Source organism: Colobus angolensis, unplaced genomic scaffold (genome assembly GCF_000951035.1).
Source record: "Colobus angolensis palliatus isolate OR3802 unplaced genomic scaffold, Cang.pa_1.0 Scaffold301, whole genome shotgun sequence".
Lineage (NCBI taxonomy): Eukaryota > Metazoa > Chordata > Mammalia > Primates > Cercopithecidae > Colobus > Colobus angolensis.
In genome coordinates, this window is record NW_012116278.1 from 1623122 (window position 1) to 1643594 (window position 20473).

Consider the following 20473-nt stretch of genomic DNA (forward strand, 5'->3'; position numbering starts at 1 on the left):
TGGACAATGTTTGTTGCTTTTAAGAGGTGTCAGAGTAGCAGGATAATGCCTTGCAATCAATCCTTAGGATGTCTAGGGCATTGCATTGATCTCCAAAGAGCCACCCAAGTCCTCTCCTGTCTGCACACCTATGAACAAAGAAGTTTGTATTTCTAGCTGGTCTCAGCATTCTCTGGCAGTGGATCTTGCTTGCTGGAAATTGCTGATAACCTTGTGCTTCTAAGCTAATTCATGGGTTGTTTTGGAAAAGACTTAAAAAAAAAAAAAATACCTGGGTTGGTTCCCTAAGCCACAAAGCTTACTTTCAACCTCCCTTCTATTGCCACCCAAACAGTGTTCTACTGGTTTAAACAAAATATTCGGGTCACTACAAGCATCTTCTAGGCATGACAGATCTATCATTAGATAAAGAGGTTCTGCGAAACCTTATTTGACCTCTGGGGCTGGAGCGGGTGGCCATCTTTCTCTGTGTCCACAGACATCTTGCTCCATCTATCACAGCACTTGTCAAACTGACTGCCTTTGCCTGTTACTTGAGAGCCCCTTATAAGAGACTGTAATTTGCCAAAGGAAGTGACAGAGTCTTCATCATCCTAGCACCCCAGTTTCTGGCACAGTGCCTAGGATATAACAGACAGCATGTAGCCACTCCTTTACTTGTTAGTTTTGCAGAGTTGTCACATCACACAACAATGCAATGGGGAATCCACATGAGAATTTGGGCCCTCTGTTCATGTACTGGTTCTACATCTTACCAGACATGGAAGCTTGAGAAAACCTCTATAATCTCTTTGTGCATTCGTTGTTTATCTGTAAAGTATTATAATAAGACCTATCTCACATGGCTGTTGGGTAGGAGAAGTCAAGGAGATAATAATGTAGCACAGTGCTTCATGAACAGTAGAGGCTCAAGAAGTGTGTATAAATATTATTGTCATTATCAAAACGCTCATCCATTGCCTTCACCTTTATCCGATCTATGAAACGTAGGACCTGCTGCTATGGACCATTTAAGACAGCACTCATCCATTAAGGGCCTCACTGAGTGCTGCACCTATCAATATTTCTTCATAAATTCTTTTACAGACAGAGCAAATTAACTTGCATCATTCCAGGGAAAATCCTATTAGCTAAGATGATATCCCTTCTTTTCCCCAAAGTTTCCCTTCCCCCTACTCCCCATCCCCACTTAGGGAAACATCCGTAAGCTATATTTAGTTTCCTACAAAGCATATGAACAAATATTTGATATCTACAGGTAACTGAACATGTGTTTGATGTTTATGCAAGATACTAATTCTAGGTAAAAATACTAAAAAAAAAAAAAAAAACTATTAAATTAAGTATACTATTTAAAATTAATAATAATTATGATACTAATAGTTTTAGATCAGCAAGAATGATATCATTTGCAGTGTTTAACCAATGCATCTATATCTGTTTCCACCATGAGCTGAGATGAGCTGCAGATGAGGATCGAAATCTGGTGACTTGAAAAAAAAAATTGGGCTAAATTAGAAATTCCCAAATCACAATTATAAGTTATCAGCAATGACTGCAAATGTTTTCTGGATATTCTAGTTATGAAGTTCATTATTGGACCCACAAATGATGGGGTACTTTCTCCATGGAGAGCCCTTTGCTTAATTGTTCAATGTTCAATCAGACAGCAGCTGTATTAAAACCTGGAATTTGACGCATTAATGTGTGAGAGAAGAGCGGGAAGTTTCCCTTTCCCCAATTTTACTGCATTGGAAACTATATATTCTTTTTCTGTTGCTATATATGAATGTGGATCTTAAATACACACAGCACTGTATGTTAAATAGCTCAAACAAGTGAGACGCTTTCTATTCTGTGCTTGAGGAGTCAAATTCTTGGCAATCAGCTGATTTGCACTATAATGCAACACTTAAAAACCCTTACACTAATCTCTTCAATCTTTTTTTTTTTTTTTTTTGAGGCGGAGTCTTGCTCTGTCACCCGGGCTGGAGTGCGGTGGCCGGATCTCAGCTCACTGCAAGCTCTGCCTCCCGGGTTTACGCCATTCTCCTGCCTCAGCCTCCGGAGTAGCTGGGACTACAGGCGCCATCTCGCCCGGCTAGTTTTTTGTATTTTTTAATAGAGACGGGGTTTCACCATGTTAGCCAGGATGGTCTCGATCTCCTGACCTTGTGATCCGCCCGTCTCGGCCTCCCAAAGTGCTGGGATTACAGGCTTGAGCCACCGCGCCCGGCCAATCTCTTCAATCTTAAACATTTTGACAATTCAGATATTAAATTTCAGGTGTAGGATATTTAAGAAATAAATATATGAGCCCGAAATATATATATATGTATATATATGTATATGTATATATATGATATAAATATATGTTCCTGCTTCAGAAAGCCACTTGAGATTATGCAAATAATTACTTGCCTTATCAGTGCCAATTTTTTAAATGCCATTTCTTAATTTAATAACTTGAGTTAGTACCTTTTCATTAACAGTTGGCAAACTTTAGTTGTGGAGTGGGGAGCAAAGAGGAACAGAATCTTGGGCATACTGCTGTCTTTTTACACAGCAAGTTTAAAAGATATAACTTGTCAATCATCTGATCATGTTTGCAATATTTCTATTGCCTTTAATGTTAAGTTATGTTCAGAAAGAATACTGCTGGCAAATAACTGATGTTTATGTGGATGAGTATTCATATGCCAGCTCTTTTCACTTGCATTACTGCATCGTCCTTGCTGTATTCCTAGCTGGTCCTTTCATCCTAAAACAGAGGTTTCCAGTTTACATTCCATACCACAAAATCATCAGAAACAAATTAAATTGTTCTTCCCCTCTAGCTTAGTGTTAGTGATGAACAGAAAGAAAGAGTCATCTAGTGTGTGTCTTTCATATATGTACTACTCCTATGAGTTGATTCATGTTCTACACATCAGTGGTTTCATCCAACTGTGAAGCAAATTCTTTTTTCATACCACCCCTCCTCTTACAGAAATAGTAATTTCAATTCCATATTGCACAGATATTATGTGACACCCAGCAGTGCTATTTAATGAAGGAATGTTGCCAATAGCTTGTTTTGCCTTCTCCACATGTAATGTTTATCATTAAATCTGTCCATAGTTTAAAAAGTCTCTTAGCAATAGTGTGACTTGCAGATAAACACTTTAGCAACGAGGAACGTAATTTTAGCAATAAGAGATATAACTTTGAAAGATTATTGGTGTCTTCTCCACCTCTAGAGACAAAACTCTCAATTTTGTGCTAGAAAACTTTTTTCTTATTCTGGAGGAAAAGCGCTTAAAAGTTTATTTATTGAGTTTTAAACAATACAAAAGTCTTGGTGGCTCCTCTTCCCTATTTGCCAGTTGCATAGCATCTTGTCCTGAGAATAAAGGGATGAATGGATTGATAATCTGATAAAATCCACACTTACTGATTCATTTGCCTCAGTGTACTCATATACACATTCAATATTCACTCCAGAGTACTGTTTATTATTTATGGGTTAAACATTGTAGTGAGTTAAAATACTTCGCTATCTTTATGAGCCTTTGACCCATTTTGTAAATTGTTATATAATATGATACAGTAGAGGTAACAAATAAATATGCAGTTTTCAGAAATGTGAATGGTAACCAGCAAAGTACCTGAAAGTGTTTTAACCTAGATGAACTGTATCATGTTAACTGAATGTGTGCTGTGACTGGGACGGAAAAATCTAGTGGAATCCTCGTAGCACACATAAAGCAACCGAGAGCAAAAGCAAATGATAGTAGGTACATAAGGGTAGTTCTATCTCAATCATATGTTGTATTACATAGTTGTAAAATGTATGTGTTCAAAAAAATAGTCATTGCTTTTCTTCTGAGTTCAGCAAATTGTTTGGAGACCAATCCAGAGACTGCTGGGGACCACTAGTAGTTCACAGCTCATGCATCGAATAATATGTCATAAGCTCTTCTATTCAGCACCCTAACCATCTCTTGACCTAATCAGCATCCCTCCTCTTCTTTCTTTAATTAGATCTACTTACTTTTGTATAATGCCATCGCCACAGTACCCACTTCCATGGATGTATGTGACAGCAGGTGATGGCTCACTCTCTTCAGTTCCTGAAATAGTTATGACCCAATACTGGTACACACTGCCAAGATTTAGATCCCTGGAAAATACAAAGAAGACATAATTATACAATTACAATACTGGGCAGACAAGGAGAGAATGGTAAACTGATCCCCTGGAGTACATTCTATCAGTCTTGCTCTTTTGTGAAATCAAATGCACATTTAGTTATCCAATACTTTCTATTGTCTACTATGGTTACATCAGTTGGCTAAGTATAATGGACTACACTAAAATGTACAGTAATAACTAGCATCAATTGACTGATAACTATGTACTTACTAGGTTTAATTTAACCTATACAGCAACCCTGTTGGAAAAGTATCAGATGGCAAATGACTAAAAATGAAGATGTTTGTGAGGAAACCATTCAGGAAAAATAAATATAAACAAAAGCACAGAGGTGGGAAAGTACCACATCAGATTCTTAGGGCATTATCTGATCATGTTTCCTCATTTTAAAACCTGAGCAGAAACTCCATTACACATGAGCAAACCTCTTTCTGATGCTGCATGTACAGTGGATCTCTGCCTCCCTGCCACTTACTTCTCCCTATTTCTTTCACTCTCGACAAAATAATCATAATAATAATAATAATAATAATAATAATAATAATAATAATAGCATCCATTAATAGAATATGGGGCCATAGGCTAAACACTTTTCATGAATTTCTTATTTGAGAATCAAAACATCCCTACATGGCTGCTAGTATTTACATGTTGATTTTACAGATGGTGAATCTGAGGCATAGGAAGGTAAAGCAACTTGTTTATAATCATATGCTATTAAGTGATATCCTATATTCTGCCTATCTTATCCCTATTTTAGGTCTGTTTTAATAATCTCACCCCTTGCAAAGTCGGGTCATGTCCTGGGAATCGCAATTCCAAGGACTACTTCCTGCCAGATTTCCAACTTGCCTAGATTGCATCTCTCCTCAACCTAAAGACTTGCTAGTACCTGCTCTGACTTCCTCAAAAACAAACCACCAAATGAACACGGCTACTGCCAATTATCCTCCAAGGCAAATATATGTTTATTTCAATTCCACATGACCACATCTCCCTCCTTATTTCCTTTATGACCATTCTCAAATGAAGATGTTATTCCTGTCTTTCATCTACCTCTGTATCTATTCTTTTTAATAATAATTTTTTTAATAATAAAAAAGTACCATGGGAAAAATCACAAAATGATAATGAAGAGAATTCCTATCAGATTCCAGAGTTGGGGGGGATTTCATAAACAAAAGGATGATGTCAAAAAATCTCAAGTTCTCCTGCCCATCTGTTATTTCAGCTGCTGTTAGGGTTTGGGCTGTTTGGTTAAGGTCAGCAAGATAACAGGTGCAGGGGCGATGGACGGAGAATGTCTTCAGACTCTCAACGCAATAATGAGTTGGAGTTTATGAGCATTGAAGGACTCTGGGAAAGAACACAACTTTCCTGAGAATGTTGGATGTATTACCCCAAAGGGAGTTTGTTTTAGCAGCACTGGAACTACTAGTATTGTGGGTAGACCAAAAATCCCTGGAGACTTAGTGCTCTGCCAATGAAAATGAAATAGGTGGACGTACAAATATCTTGAGAGATTTTTATGCATGAATGATGGTTGTTTTGTAAACCTCGAATCCTATTTTATTGATAGAATTATAGGGTTTATGATTTCATTTAGCTTGTTGGCTACTTTATCCACATCTAGACTAATGAGCATACACTTCATCTGGTGATAATTCTAAAACTGGAGTGGGGTGGAGAAAAAAGTAACAATCCCAGGGGATACACAAAGTTACATGATAAATATGACATGCATTCTATTGTGTGTTCATTTTGTTCTAAAATACGTAGGCATGTTTTATGTTTTTTAAATGGCCACGTTGTGACATAAAATAAGAACTTTTCTTCAGACTACATCCCAGTCCACTGGGGCTATCCGGTCTTTGTCTAAGTAGATAGGGGTAGTTCTCTGGAAAAGGGTGAGTATGAAAAGTACCTCTCTACATTGTGTTTTTCACTTCTGGCATGTGTCATGAGTGATTTATGGCTGATCATATTTAAGGTGCTTGGCTAATATTTGTGAATGTTTTCCTCCTCTCTCCACTTTGTCCTCTTGCCTCATCTCTTCCTCCTCCTTTTCCTCAATAAACTTCAACATAGAGACAAGAAAACACGTGTTTCTGTCCTGGCTGCCTCACTTATTAGCCAGGAAGTCATGGGCCAGTGTTTCACCTTTCTGAGCCTATTTCAAATCAGTCATAAACCTGGCTTCACAGCATTTATCTGCAGATTAAGTGTGAGAACATTTATAAAGTACATATGTGCCCAGCCTATGATAAACATTTAATAAATGTTAATCCATTACAATTAATGGTTAACTATCAACATCCTTGTCCACTGAATTTATGCTATGGTCCCCTTATTAGAAAAGATGGAGACACAAATAAGTAATGTAACCTTGGTTAGGCAAACCCATGAACATGGAGCCATGATCTGCCATGTGTGTCACGGCTTGATGAAAAGTATCTTTTCTACTACTTCACGTGGCTGGAGCACCCCCAGTGTCTGGCAGCTTGCTCTCTTTCCAGGTGACCCATTTCAGCTTCTGAAAATTCTGGATCCCAGAAGGTTTCTCTTTACCGTGGGGCGAAATCTGTGTCCTTGTAACTTCTACCCACTGACCTCCTTCTTATCCACCAACATCATATTTGATTAGTACAGAAACCTTAATAACCTTCCTTCTTCTAGCTGTGTGTGTGTGGGGTTCATATTTCATTGTTTTCCAGAAGCTTAAGCAGCTCTTTGAGGAAGGTGTTGCTATCCCACGTTTTCAGATAGAAAAATAAAAGCCCAAGTCACTCCCTGAAGTTAAAAGGTGGGGACAGTGGGATGAGTACAACAGTTACTAAAAAGATCATGTTTTCCACAGAAAAATTCCCATGATAAAACTATATTTTCCCCAAGTTAAAGTCAGAGTTAATGTTAAATGAGGGCTCTTTTCTCAAGAACCTAGGTAGAACAGATTTCCTTCAGAAGGATAAGCTAGTGGCTTCTGAAGGCTTTGCTGGAGGTTAGAACCTATTTCATTGTTGGTCTAAAAGTAGGACATTTTTGTCAAGTTGTGCCTTTCAGCTGCTCCTAAAACCATGTGGAAAGCCTTATGCTATCACTTGAACTCCTTCCCCTCCTGTGCCTCCTACATTCAGATGGACCCTAAGCCCTCTCAATTCTCTCCACTCAGGAGTTTCTACATCATCCTTTCTTCAATTCTCTTGTGGCCCATATGTCAATCTTGATGGCCGAAGCAGCTTCTAGCTTAATGCCCTGCCTCAACCATATCCCATTTCCAGTCTTGTCAACGTCGTCAGAATATTCTTAAATCTAGAGTCACTCTCCAGCTCAAAATCTTTTCATTTACTGCAGCAACAGGAGCTTGCTACCAAGCTGAAATTTCCAATTTACTCTTTCTTTGGAACTAAAATTTTAGCAGGTCATCTGAGATGTGATTATTTTGGATACTTCTGATTTATTTCATCAAATTTTGAATGCCATTTTCAGTTTTTTCTTTTTAAACTTCAACGATCATTAGTAGTAAATCATCAAATCTGCATCTGAATATTTTATGTTTGTAACTAATATATTTTAATGTGATGAAGTTGTTTGTCTATTCTGAAGGGTTGTTCTGTGGAATCTTTGCAATTTTTTTTTTTTTTTTTTTTTTAGACAGTCTTGCTCTGTCACCCAGGCAGAAGTCATAGCTGTCACTGTAGCCTCAAACTCCCTGGCTCAACCAATCCTCCCATCTCAGCCTCCCTAGTAGCGGGGACTACAGGCATGCACCACCACAGTGGCTAATTTTTTAAATATATTTTGTAGAGACTGAGTCTAACCAAGTTGTCCAGGCTGGTTGAGAACACCTGGGATCTAGTGATCCTCCCCACTTGGCTTCCCAAAGTGTTGGGATTACAGGCATGAGCCACTGTGCCTGGCCCTCATGCCTTTTTTCTTTTTTAAACAAAACAAAACAAAACACCTTTTTCTACATTTAGCCATCTTTCTTTTTTTTTTTTTTTTTTTTTTTTTTTGAGACAGAGTCTCGCTCTGTCGCCCAGGCTGGAGTGCAGTGGCGCGATCTCGGCTCACTACAAGCTCCGCCTCCTGGGTTTACGCCGTTCTCCTGCCTCAGCCTCCCGAGTAGCTGGGACTACAGGTGCCCGCCATCTCGCCCGGCTAGTTTTTTGTATTTTTAGTAGAGACGGGGTTTCACCATGTAGACCAGGATGGTCTTGATCTCCTGACCTCGTGATCCGCCCGTCTCGGCCTCCCAAAGTGCTGGGATTACAGGCTTGAGCCACCGCGCCCGGCCTCGCCATCTTTCTTTAACACCAGGTGATCCGCCCGTCTCGGCCTCCCAAAGTGCTGGGATTACAGGCTTGAGCCACCGCGCCCGGCCTCGCCATCTTTCTTTAACACATATCACAAATGGCATATGTGCCACAGGGTTGTATTTCTGATAATTAGAAACAAAAATGCTGGCATTTCTGATTGATAATAATCTCAGTATTCTGCCTCAGAAAGTCATATTGATGGTAAATGTATATCAAATTTAGAGCACAACTTACACTGAAATTTAATTACAGGTTGTGAAATCATTATCTAAAATATTAATACATACATAAAGAGGTATGTATTATACCTTATGACTTAAGCTTAAATATGCATTTAAAATGCATAAATTAAAGCATATTGGTATGTAGTTAATATGATAAGTCAATTAAAACCTATCTGAAATCTCTAGACAAGTCATGTGATTTTGCAGGGGTCTGTTTTTCTGTCTTTTAATTAGGATGTTTGATTCTTGTCCCATACCACTGTGAAGGTCAAATAAGAAACACAAAAGTCATATAGGAGGAAGGGGAGAGACAGCCTCATTACCCTATGGAAACATCACATTTTGCTTCTTCCAGAAAACTCTCTTTGAACTCCTTAAATACTCATTATTGATCCTATTGTTTCCATATCATAGTATTCATTTATCATTGTTTATCTCTTCAAATAGTCTCTATAACTAAACTGTGTTATATTTCTTTAAAACTCCATCTTCTGAAATAAAAACAGTAATCATAGTTTCTATGTGTTGCCTACTTATTATATGCTAGGCACTATGTATCATGTTTTGTATGTACAGTCTCAACCAAAAGAACAATCCCTTGAATAATTATCCTCTTTGTCAGATGAGGAAACTAACAACACTTAGGAAGATTAAGCCACTTGCCGATAGTCACAATATTTTTGTCATGGAGTAGGGACTTGAACCAGTTTGGTCTAACTCCATTCCAAGACGGTGCTTTCCAAAGACGGAAGCCCCAAGCTTTCTGAAAGTACAGCAGAACAGAAATCAGAAGACTTTGTTTTGGATCACAAAGAGCTTACATACAAAGACCAGTTGAAAGATTTGGAATTTGTGTCTTGTGACTTCCAAATCTTTTTTTTTCTATATTAATTTCATAATATTTCCCTATGAAATGCTACTGCTGACTCATTGATCATGGACAAGACATTTCCTCTTTCTGTCAATTCATTTTTTAAAATCTATGAAAGAAGAATCTGGAAAGGATGTGATGATTAGTTCTGCAATCCATGGTTCTAATTTAATGAGGAGTGTAGTGTTGTATCCTTATGTCTTGAGCTTTTCCACAGGCTACAAACTGCTTCAGCATTTAAAATTCTGCACTGAGAATGTGTGTAGGTCTGGACCTATCACCCAGATTGTCTGAGTTAGAAGACATAAGATGGGACCACCTAGGATACCTTTGGCTCAGGAAGAGCCCCAGTGTTCCAGTCTAGCCTTGAGCTAAGAACCAGAGGGTAATGTCTGGGCACTTTGTATATAAGCCTTCAGCCAAGAATGGGAAGGGAAGGAAACATTCACTTTTTGAGCCTGAGATGATGAGCCAAAGACTATACATGCTATTACTATTGTTTTAATTAGAAAATATTTCAGTTATATAGAAAAGTACAGACTATACTATAACCAATGTTCATAGGCTTACTGTATAGCTTTGTCAAATTATAACTTTGTGCCATATTTTCTTCATATCTTTTATTTTTGGTGTGAAAGGAATAAATAGTGATCAAGTTTAAACCCACCTGTATGCTCCTCCTGTATCTCATTTCCATCCCATGCACATTTTTATACTTTTTGCACATATGTATTGTTTTACATATTTTAAATTTCATAGATGTTTAAATACTATACTTATTTTGTAGCTGGCTGTTTTTCTTTTTTCCTTAGCATTGTTTGAGATCACACATATTGCTACAAATAGATCTGGCGTATTTTCACTAACATAAATATTTTATTGTATGAATATATTATACTTTATTTGGCCATTCTTTTCTTGATAGATACCTAGGTTGGTTCTTTTATTATTGCTATTATTGTTATTTAATCACTGTGTTTATTATTTACAACAATGTTGCTTTAAACATTTGTGTTCTTTTCCTCTCTGCACACAGCAAGAGTTTTCTGAAGGAAAAAAAGGCTAAAATGGTATCATAGGTTAAGGTAATTGCATCTTCAACTACTAGATATTGCCAAAGTATTTACCAACATGATTGTATCAATTAACACATCTACCCAAAGGCTTCCCATTGCTTCAGGTCCTTGCCAGCGCTTAATTCTGCCAAATATGTAATTTTTTTTTTTTGTCAATCTGATGGTTATTAAATGATACTTAATTATTGTTTTATTTTGCCTTTCCCTGATTACTAACAAGCCTGAGTATCTGTACACATGTTTGTGGATCAAGTAGGTTTCTAGTCATGCGTATTGTTTGTTCATCCTTTTGCCTATTTTAAATTAAGTTGCTTTTATACATTAATATGTAAGTATATTTACATATACTGGATATTAATTCTTTATAATTAAAGCCATTGCAAATACCATTTCATACTCTATGACTCCTAATTTTTCATTATGTTTATGCTGCTTTGTTGATAAGAGAATTTCCCGTCCTTCATGATTTGTGTTTTTCGTATGTTGTTGAATAAATGTTACTTTAAAATCATAAAATAGTTTCTTTTATTTCCTTGCAATAATTTTAAGGTTTTGTTTGGTACCTATATGGTTTCAAGCACTTACGATACGGTGTTTTTTTGTTTGTTTGTTTGTTTTTTTTTGGAGACGGAGTTTCATTCTTGTTGCCCAGGCTAGAGTGCAGTGTCGCAATCTCGGCTCACTGCAACCTCTGCCTCCCTTGTTCAAGCGATTCTCCTGCCTCAGCCTCCCAAGTAGCTGGGATTACAGGCATGTGCCACCAGGCCCAGCTAATATTGTATTTTTAGTAGAGATGGGGTTTTGCCATGTTGGCCAGGCTGGTTTCAAACCCCTGACCTCAGATGATCCATCTGCCTCAGCCTCCCAAAGTGTTGGGATTACAGGCGTAACCCACCGTGCCTGGCCCACGGTATAGTTTTTTAAATGCTGTGAAATAAGGATTGTTTTCCCCCCAAATATGTATTAAAATTATGTGTCCAGCACTAGTTAATCTCTTTAAGATAAGAGTTAATCCTTTCACTACTGAATTGCAATACTGCCTTTGCATATATCATTTCAGTATGTTCATAATTTTTTTTTCTGGGTTATCTTGTTTCATTGGTCTTTTTTTTTTTTGACAGAGTTTCGCTCTTGCCGTCCAGGCTGGAGTGCAATGGTGTGATCTCAGCTCACCTTAACCTCCGCCTCCCGGGTTCAGCAATTCTCCTGCCTCAGCCTCCCGAGTAGCTGGGATTATAGGCATGCACCACCACGCCTGGCTAATTTTGTATTTTTAGTAGAGACATGTTCTCCATGTTGGTCAGGCTGGTCTCAAACTCTCAACCTTAGGTGATCCGTCTGCTTTGGCCTCTCAAAGGGATTACAGGCGTGAGCCACGCCGCCTGGCCTCATTGGTCTATTTTTTATCTATTGTTTTATCAGTAGCAGTCTATAGTAATTCCATAGCAATATGAAAGTCTTGATTTACATTGTAAGTTCATTCTATAGTTTTCCTTTTCAAAAGAGCCCTTTGCTCTTCCATGTGAACCTCCTTGTGAAGCTTCATCCTTAAAAATGCCTGTTGAGATTTTGATTCTAATTTCATTGAATCTATCAGTGTATTTGAGGAGAAAGGACATCTTTATGATACTGTGTCTTCCCATTTATGCACAGTTTATCTTTTTATTTATTTAGGTCTTCTTTTATAGTCTCAGTAAAGTTTTAAAGCTTTCTTCATAAAAATTGTGATGATTTTTTATTAGCAATATATGCCTTACTCTAAGCATTTTATAGGTGTCAGTGCTATAGTGAATAATAGCTTTTTATCTAGCTATTTACATACACACACATACACACACACATCCACACAATTACATGTAGGTATATTTGTATTCTAATAGTTTGGGGATAATAAAAAATAATTGAGTTTTATATAAATTTATATTGTACTTAGAAGTCCTCATAGACTGCTAGTCGTTCTAGCAATTGTTGATTCTTAGTAATTTTTCTATATTGTTTCCAGTAGATGAGGAATAATGATAGTTTTGTTGTTTCCTTTTCAATCCTCAGACTTTTTTTGTTTCTATGTTTTGTCTAACTGCCCTAGGCTGGAGACCAATGGCAAAATTGGGCATTCTGAATATAACCCTGTGATCAAAAAGATACTTTTTACATTTTACTTATTCCCAGTTTACTATAATTTTTTCATCATGAAGGAATCTGATTTTACAGGGTTTTAAAAAATACTCTACATCTAGTAAAAATCACTGTTTTAAAAATTATTTAATTCACAAATATTGTGAATTACATTAAGAGACCATCTAATGTTAAAGTCACCTCTTTAACATTGTATGTGGTTTTTAATACATTGCTGAATTTTGTTGGCAAATATCTAAGATTTCTGCTTATTTGTTAGAAATCCTATTGATTGAAAAGTTTCATTTGTTTGTGTTTTGTTTGTTAATGTACTGCATTGTGGACAGAGCTCATGTTCTATGTGATACTGATACTTTGATATTTGTTTAAATTTGTTTTGTGGCCTAGGACATGGTAGAAAAAAAAGCTTTAAAAAATAGTCTGCATCTCTATTCTAGAAGGAAATGTTCATAATTTGGTTCTGTATCAGGGTTCTATAAATTTTTATCAGCTCATATTTTTTTGTGTTGCTCAAAATCTTCTAGATTATTACTATATTTTAGTTTGCTTGATCTATAAATTATTGAGAAAAATGTGTTAAAGTATCACAATGTCATGCATTTATCTTTTTTTTAGGTAAAAGTCATTGATTTATATATTTCCAGGTCACATTATTTGGTAAATTCAGGTTTTAAATCATAATATCTTCCTTTTACCATTATGTGATGACTTTTTTTAAATCACAGTAACATATTTGCCAAATATTTCCTTAGTCTGAAAACAGTATTAATTTGCTTGATTAGCATGTAGCTGGCAAATATTGTCCCCACTTTTACCTTTAACCTTTCAGCAAAACTTTCTTGAGTTAAATCTGACTAGAGAATCTCCATCTTCATCCAATTGACTTTGATCTGATTAGTATAATGACTTACGTTTCCATTTTTTCCTTGCTTATTTATTCCTTTCCTCCTTTCTTCCCTTCACTTGGATTTATCGAATTTTTAAACTTCCATTATTTGTCTCTTCTTTGTTCATTTTAACTACGAAAATTGTATTTTCTAATTTTATTTATTTTTTATTGTTATTGTATTCTGTTTATTCTAAAATACTAATTTGCATACTTCTCACCAAAGTCAAAATTTAGTAAAAAGCCCTTAGGTTGTTTACTGACCCTTATTACTGATTCCTTGTTTACTTTTTTTTGTGTTTTTAAATTTTGAGATGTGAACTCATGTTCAGTGGATTTTAATCTGTGGGAATCATGGGCTCCCTGGGTCAAGTCCATGTCCTCCCTCAGAGTGATTTTACGTTAATTTCTAGGTACCCCTGCAACATCACTAACCTGGAATCTTTTTTTTTTTTTTTCCACTTAATTTTTCAGCTCAGGCATTTTCACACCATACTCAGCAGTATACATTCAAACATGAAGTCTTTGTGAGGTATAAGACAATGGTTTTAAATTTCCACTTATATCCTAGGCAAAGATAGTAAGTCTTAATGACAGTTAAGTCAAATCATGTTAATTGTCATGTTATTAAGGTAGGTAACTAGACATATGCATATACATATTTTTTCCCTAGTACACCCTTTCACTAAACATGTAGATTTTCAGGGGTCCTGAAAATCTCATTTAAAATCCCTATTTTAAAAGTGTTAGTCCCAGTACACTACCTTGCAGAGTTGGAAAGCCACATCTCCCCTTCTGGGGTGAACAAAAATATTCAAGCCACTCAATTGCCAAAACTGATGGCTCTCCCTTATCCAAACTACACCAACCAAAAATTTAGATCCAGGGCTTACCTGTTCACTTCCCAGTTCTATTTTATTTCTTGCATGTCTTGCCCCTGGAAATATCCTTTTCTGTTTTTCTGATCTCAGTTATGCATTTTAAAGGATGCTAGTTATATCTGTAACATTTTATCTAGAATATCCAATGGATGCTCATATTGGAAATGCTTTTAGTTTAGTTAGTTTACCAAAATTTCCAACTATTTCTAATATAAGCCTGAAAGGCAGAAATTATTTTAATTTCTCAGTTGCGACTCAGTGTAGTTCAGTCATCTGCTCAATGTCAGAGACATAATAATTATAAAACAAGATTTAAACCATGCTGTTTGACTCTAGAATCCTTTATCTTTCCATGACATTGAGCTGACTTTTTGGATGAGCACAGCCTAGTGAGCCGTATAGCAATATCCAGTAAAATACAGACCACAAAAACTATTTGCAGATAAAACAAGCTTCCTTTTATGGTTCTAAAATATTTTAGGAAGGTGAAACTCAGATTATATTATATTATGTTATATTATATTATATTATATGTATTTTAAATGAAGAAAGGTAGAGAACAGTAATTTCAACTCTAACATATCTGTAGAATGGAAGCTGACTTTTTAAGAAACTGGGAAGTGACAGTATATAATCGCAATTGCTTTTTTTCCCCCCAAAATAAAGATCATCCATGTTTATGATAGCAAATTAGAATGCTATATGAAATAATTAAAGTAGAATAATCTCAAATTCCATTACCCTGAGACAGCTACCAGGAACATTTTGGTGAGGATCCTTTCAGTATCTTTCTATGTATAAACACATACACACACATTATTTTGTATAAATATAAGATCACAAATTTGTAAAATCACTTCATATTTAGTGTTCATGAAGAAAGACTGGCAAGTAAATCCAGATAGTAGCTTAATGCTAGCTGATTATATTTCTGACTTTGATTATTTTTTAAAATTTCTGAATAAATATATTTGTATTATTTTAGATGTCCTTACACTTAGCCATCCAAATAGGCTTCACTGGTTTCTGGGATGCAAAGATGAACACAATATGGTCCTGCTTTTAGGATGCTCATTGGATGGCAGGGAAGAGACAACATTAAAATTGATGGCTTTAAAATAGCCTAAAAAATGTATGTGCTGTAGGAGCACAGAGGGTTGGTTTCTTACCCTGGATGATGGGGAGGCAGTGTGAGAAAATTTCCCAAGGAGGTACACTGGCTTGACTGGAGAAAGTCAGAAGAAGTCATCAGGACAAAGACGAAAGGACTGGCTTTCTCAGCAAATGATATCATCATACTTGTTTGGTGGAAGACCATTTAGGTACCAGTATTGATAATTAGTTTGGAAGGAAAGTTGAAAAGGCAGTACCTGAAGGCCAAGAGACCAAATATTCCCTGTAGGATGGAATAAATGGAGTACCTACAAAATTTTGGTAGTATTCTAGATATTTTTATATTCTATATTTATTTAAAAAGAACTAAAACTTACAAAATGTCCTTCTTTACTGAATGGCCTTGGAGCTGTGATTTTGTCTTCTCAAAAGAATTTATTTCTTAATATTCACATATTAAAGTTACATACACACGGTTTTTCCCACTGAGTGATGACTATCTATGCCTTAATTCCAATTTTGTCTGAGTACTACTCTGAATTTTTAAGGAAACCTTTTATTTCTGTTGACTGAGAGGTCCTTTGGTTTCACTTTTTATTGGTGGTGGGGGTGGTTGTTAAGGATCTGGGACAGAAAGCATTGTATGCCCTTGGGAAGCAATAGTTTGAAAGAGAGTTTAACATACTGACTGTGGACTGAGTATCAGAAAAAAATGGCTACTGTTTTATTAGTTTTTGTTGTGACTGTGGCCCAATCAGCTATTTTTCTCTGGACATCACCTTTATTGTTCAATTTTTTAAAAAATGTATGAAGTTCAGTCAAAATGGAGGACTGAAAGATGAAGAAGATACTGCCATTGGTTTTAAATAGTTCAAAGGGCAAAAGAGAGGATAAACCAAGTAGAGTGTGATTGTAACACAAAGTAGAGTTTGGAGAGTGCTAGCAGAGGAGGACCAAATAGTGGTTTAAATAATGAGAAAGGCTTACGGAGGTTTCTTTTTGATACCTGTGTTATGTTGTTTTCCTTCCACAGGTGTCCTTAGTGTCCCATACTTTATTACAAAAGTGAACACACATTTTGCAATCACATGTTGAATGCCTGACTACCTTGGTGTATGTTAAGTGTTTCAAGGACAGAGAACATTAGCCCTTCCTTGTTGTATCTCTGTGCCTGGTCCACTGCCTAGCACAGAATAACTTCTCAGCAATATCTGTTGAATTAATTGTTCGAGAAAGCACACATATCAAAAAACGTGAATGATAAGTATGGTGCTCTGAATAGTAGAAATAGCATAAAACAAGACAGAGGTAAACTTTTTCTAGATTAAGAACAGTTCATTTAGACTGAAATTCAGGGTAAACCAAAGGAAGTTGAAAAGTTTTGCTAAAATGGTTGGGTGGAGTGTGCAGTAGATGGCAGGAGGCTCTGAGGTGAGATGTTGGGGCTTGAGTTATCAAGTGACGGAGGATCACTGTTGTAAATGCAAGGAACTGAATGCAGTAATTCTCCAAGCCTCCAGCCTATCTCTAGCTGTAGAAGTCAGAACTTAGATGCGCTAACAATAGTTGAGATACTGAATCTGCATCTAGTCTTTGTATAGCCTGGGATCCCACCACACCCACCTTCCCTCTTTCTGGACCCAGCTACTCAGTAGACTGTGCAGCCTTTCCACTTCAGGTGCCCCCTTATTAAAGCAAAGCTGTCATGCTGAGGACTCAGTGCCAAGAAAAAAGTCTTTGGGAAAATGGCCTTTGCCTTGCAACATCCATCTTCTTATTTCTCCCGGTGGTCACTGTGAACTCCAACCCATTGTCTGGATTAAATAAATGAAAAATGAGATGACAGAGATCTGGGACTCCACTGGGCATTTGGATTCCTTCTCAATGGGGCTAGGGTCCATCCCTCTCACACAGGTAATGCAAGATTCATTTTTTTCCTACTGGCAACACCATTCTTAATCTGTATAAGGCTCTGAAAGAAGCAATTATGTACATGTGACTGATTAATTCCAGCAGTCTTTGATATAATTGTCCAAAGATTTGCCCTGGTACTAATTTAAAACACAGTAGCCAATTTAATAAAACTAACAGTTTGCAGCCAAGGTCTTTGTTATTTTGTTTTAATCATCTTTTACCACCAATTGAAATGATTTTCTACTTTCTTGGTGCAATAAAACAAAATAGAAGGGAAAGAATGGAGGGACAATGTGGAAATTATAAAAGATCTAGAGCTTCAAATCCCAGGATAAGGTAACAGCAGTCCTGAGATTTAACTGGTAATTTGTGTCAGACTGAGATTTGAAGGGAAGACATTTAACAGTTTGGAGGAAACTCCACACCTGGATAGCATTAAAGAAGGGAGAGAGGAAAAGATCTACAAAGAACTCTTGTTTTTTCCTGAATGCAACCAAAGGCGATGTGTGACAGCTTCCCCAAACATTCTACTGGTGATGGACAGGTCACTTGATTACAGAGCAGGGGCTTGTGACAAGCTGACCGGTCGCCAAGGACTCTGGGAGCCAAAACACCAGATACAGTTGGAGGTAAACAAGGCATGCTGCAGAGTGTGAAAATCGAGGCCAAGTCAGGGCCAGTGAGTCCAGCGGAGGCCCCCAGTGACAGCTGGTGATTGAGCGGCACTAACTGAACACAGTTGTGGAGGGCCAAGGGCCAGTAAGGAAAGCCATCTCCTTTCTCCTCCCTGTGGCCTCTCTGGGTGGCCAGCAATTTTATTACTGGCAGAGGGCAAACCCAACAGCATTTTTGAATTTGGCACCACATCTAAACCATTTGGGGACTGGGCTTCTCTTTCTTCTCTCCCCTTACCCTCCCCAGGAGTGGCTTGAGTTCCATGAAAGCCAGTGTGCAGTTAGCAAACTACATTTCCCCTCAATTCTGAAACCCATGTGCACTTGGGGAAAATGTAATCCTTATGTTTCTGATTCATTTACACTTAACTCATCAAAACACTATTTTGTAAGAGCTATTTGATGTCCACAAAGTCTTCTGAGCCCTTTTGTAAGCCTTGCTTCTTAGAAGCAGGAAGTCACATTTCTGATGAGAGAGAGAACTTGAACCTAAAAGGTTGAGTTTGTTTTGAAATGAAGGCTCTTGGAGGGTCACATGAACCTGAGCTTAGCCAAATGCGTTCTCTCATTTCCTATACCAACCCCATCACCCGCACCAGCTGCCATGACGTTACTATGTCAGCTCTCTAAGATTTCATTCTGAGCAAACAAGGGAGACTTCTCTATGATCAGAGGGAGCTGAGTTCAAATGTGAGTCCCAACTCTGGCCAATGTCCAGCACTCTGTTACATAGGGGAAGAAACACCTGGACTGGGAATTAGGAGCGCTAACTTCAATTCTCTGTTCTGCCATTGAATGGCTGTGTGACTCTGAAGAAGTGGCTTCCTCTCTTTCAACTCAATTCTCTCATGTGTCAATCTCTCAAGTGTCAGTCCTGGCGTTGATGATCTTCAATGCTCTTTCCAGGTCTGAGTTTTTCAGTTTAATTCCTAGACAGTAGGAAGTTTGAGCATCTCAAAATTCTCTGCTTAAAATTTTTGGAGACTGACTTTTTATACACAGAGCTTAGCTCAAGAAGGAAACACAAATATGTAGAAATCAGAGCTGGATGACTCTGAATATCACTTACTCCAAGTATCTCATTGTGGGATGGATACTAAAGCCCAGAGATGGGAAACAAATAGCCGTAAGTCATATGGCAAATTAATGGCAGAGTCCAGCTGTCCTGGCATTTTTGACTAACATCCCTGGATGGAAGTTTCTAAACTTTTCACTTCATAGGATTTTGAAACTGGGGCAAAAACCTAGTTCCCACTCTGACAACAAGAATGTAAATGCCAGCATCAGAATGGAAGAGGAGCTGGCATTGCTTTGCACAGTGAGGTGGTGTCTGGCTTGTATTAAAGCCCATGAGTGAATGATTAATCCTGGGTAGAAAACAAAGCCTGAGTCTTGTAACGTTATAGGTATTAGTTCTACGGAAGATTAACCCCCATTCCCCCTCGGGACCTCTTTAGAACATTGGACTACACTTTGAGAATCAGTGGATGATGAAAACAGGTGGTCTCACAGGTCTTCGTTTGCCTGCTCCCAACACACACACACACACACACATGCAGGTACTCACACATGCATGTACATGCACACACACACATGCATGCAAATCTGCACATGTATGCCTCAATTGCTCCTGTATCTCTACATAGGAAAGAAATGTTGTGGCTGAAGGTGAACTGCCTGTATGCCTGCCTCTGATTCACAGGCCAGCAACTGGAAGGCACTTTTGAACTCCTTCTCCTTGTTTCATCCCAACCCAAATATGCCTCTATAGCTGCATTCATTGTGTGTTTCAGTGATGCCAGTAACACAGGCATCTTTCATAATACACTCACCTGCCTCCTGCTATTGATTAGTTATCCAGGTATTTTTTCCCATTAATATCCCTCATCCCCATCCAGTACTCTCCATTTCCACTTGACTACCATAGACAAATGTCATCATCTACTTCAGTCTGGCAACATTGCTTTTCCTCCTTTACCATCTATGGTCTATGCCTCCATCCTTATTTCTATCCAGATATACACACAGTCAAAGAGATGTCCTAAAACCAAATCTAATGAAGATCTTCTCTTACCTTACAGACACTCAACGGCTCATCACCACTCTCAGAATGAAGTCTAGACGTCACAGCAATGAACTCTGGGACCATCATGATCTAACCCCTGTCAACTTCTCTGGCCTCTTTGCT

General features: G+C 37.5%; 1 protein-coding gene across 1 annotated transcript in view; it reads right to left on the reverse strand.

The window, feature by feature from the left end:
* PAPPA (pregnancy-associated plasma protein A, pappalysin 1) overlaps positions 1-20473 on the reverse strand; it is a 247651-nt gene that overhangs the window by 131858 nt on the left and 95320 nt on the right. Inside the window, exon 7 of the mRNA XM_011950062.1 lies at positions 4034-4162. Within this exon, the coding sequence (XP_011805452.1) occupies positions 4034-4162 (129 nt within the window). The remainder of the gene's footprint in view (positions 1-4033; positions 4163-20473) is intronic.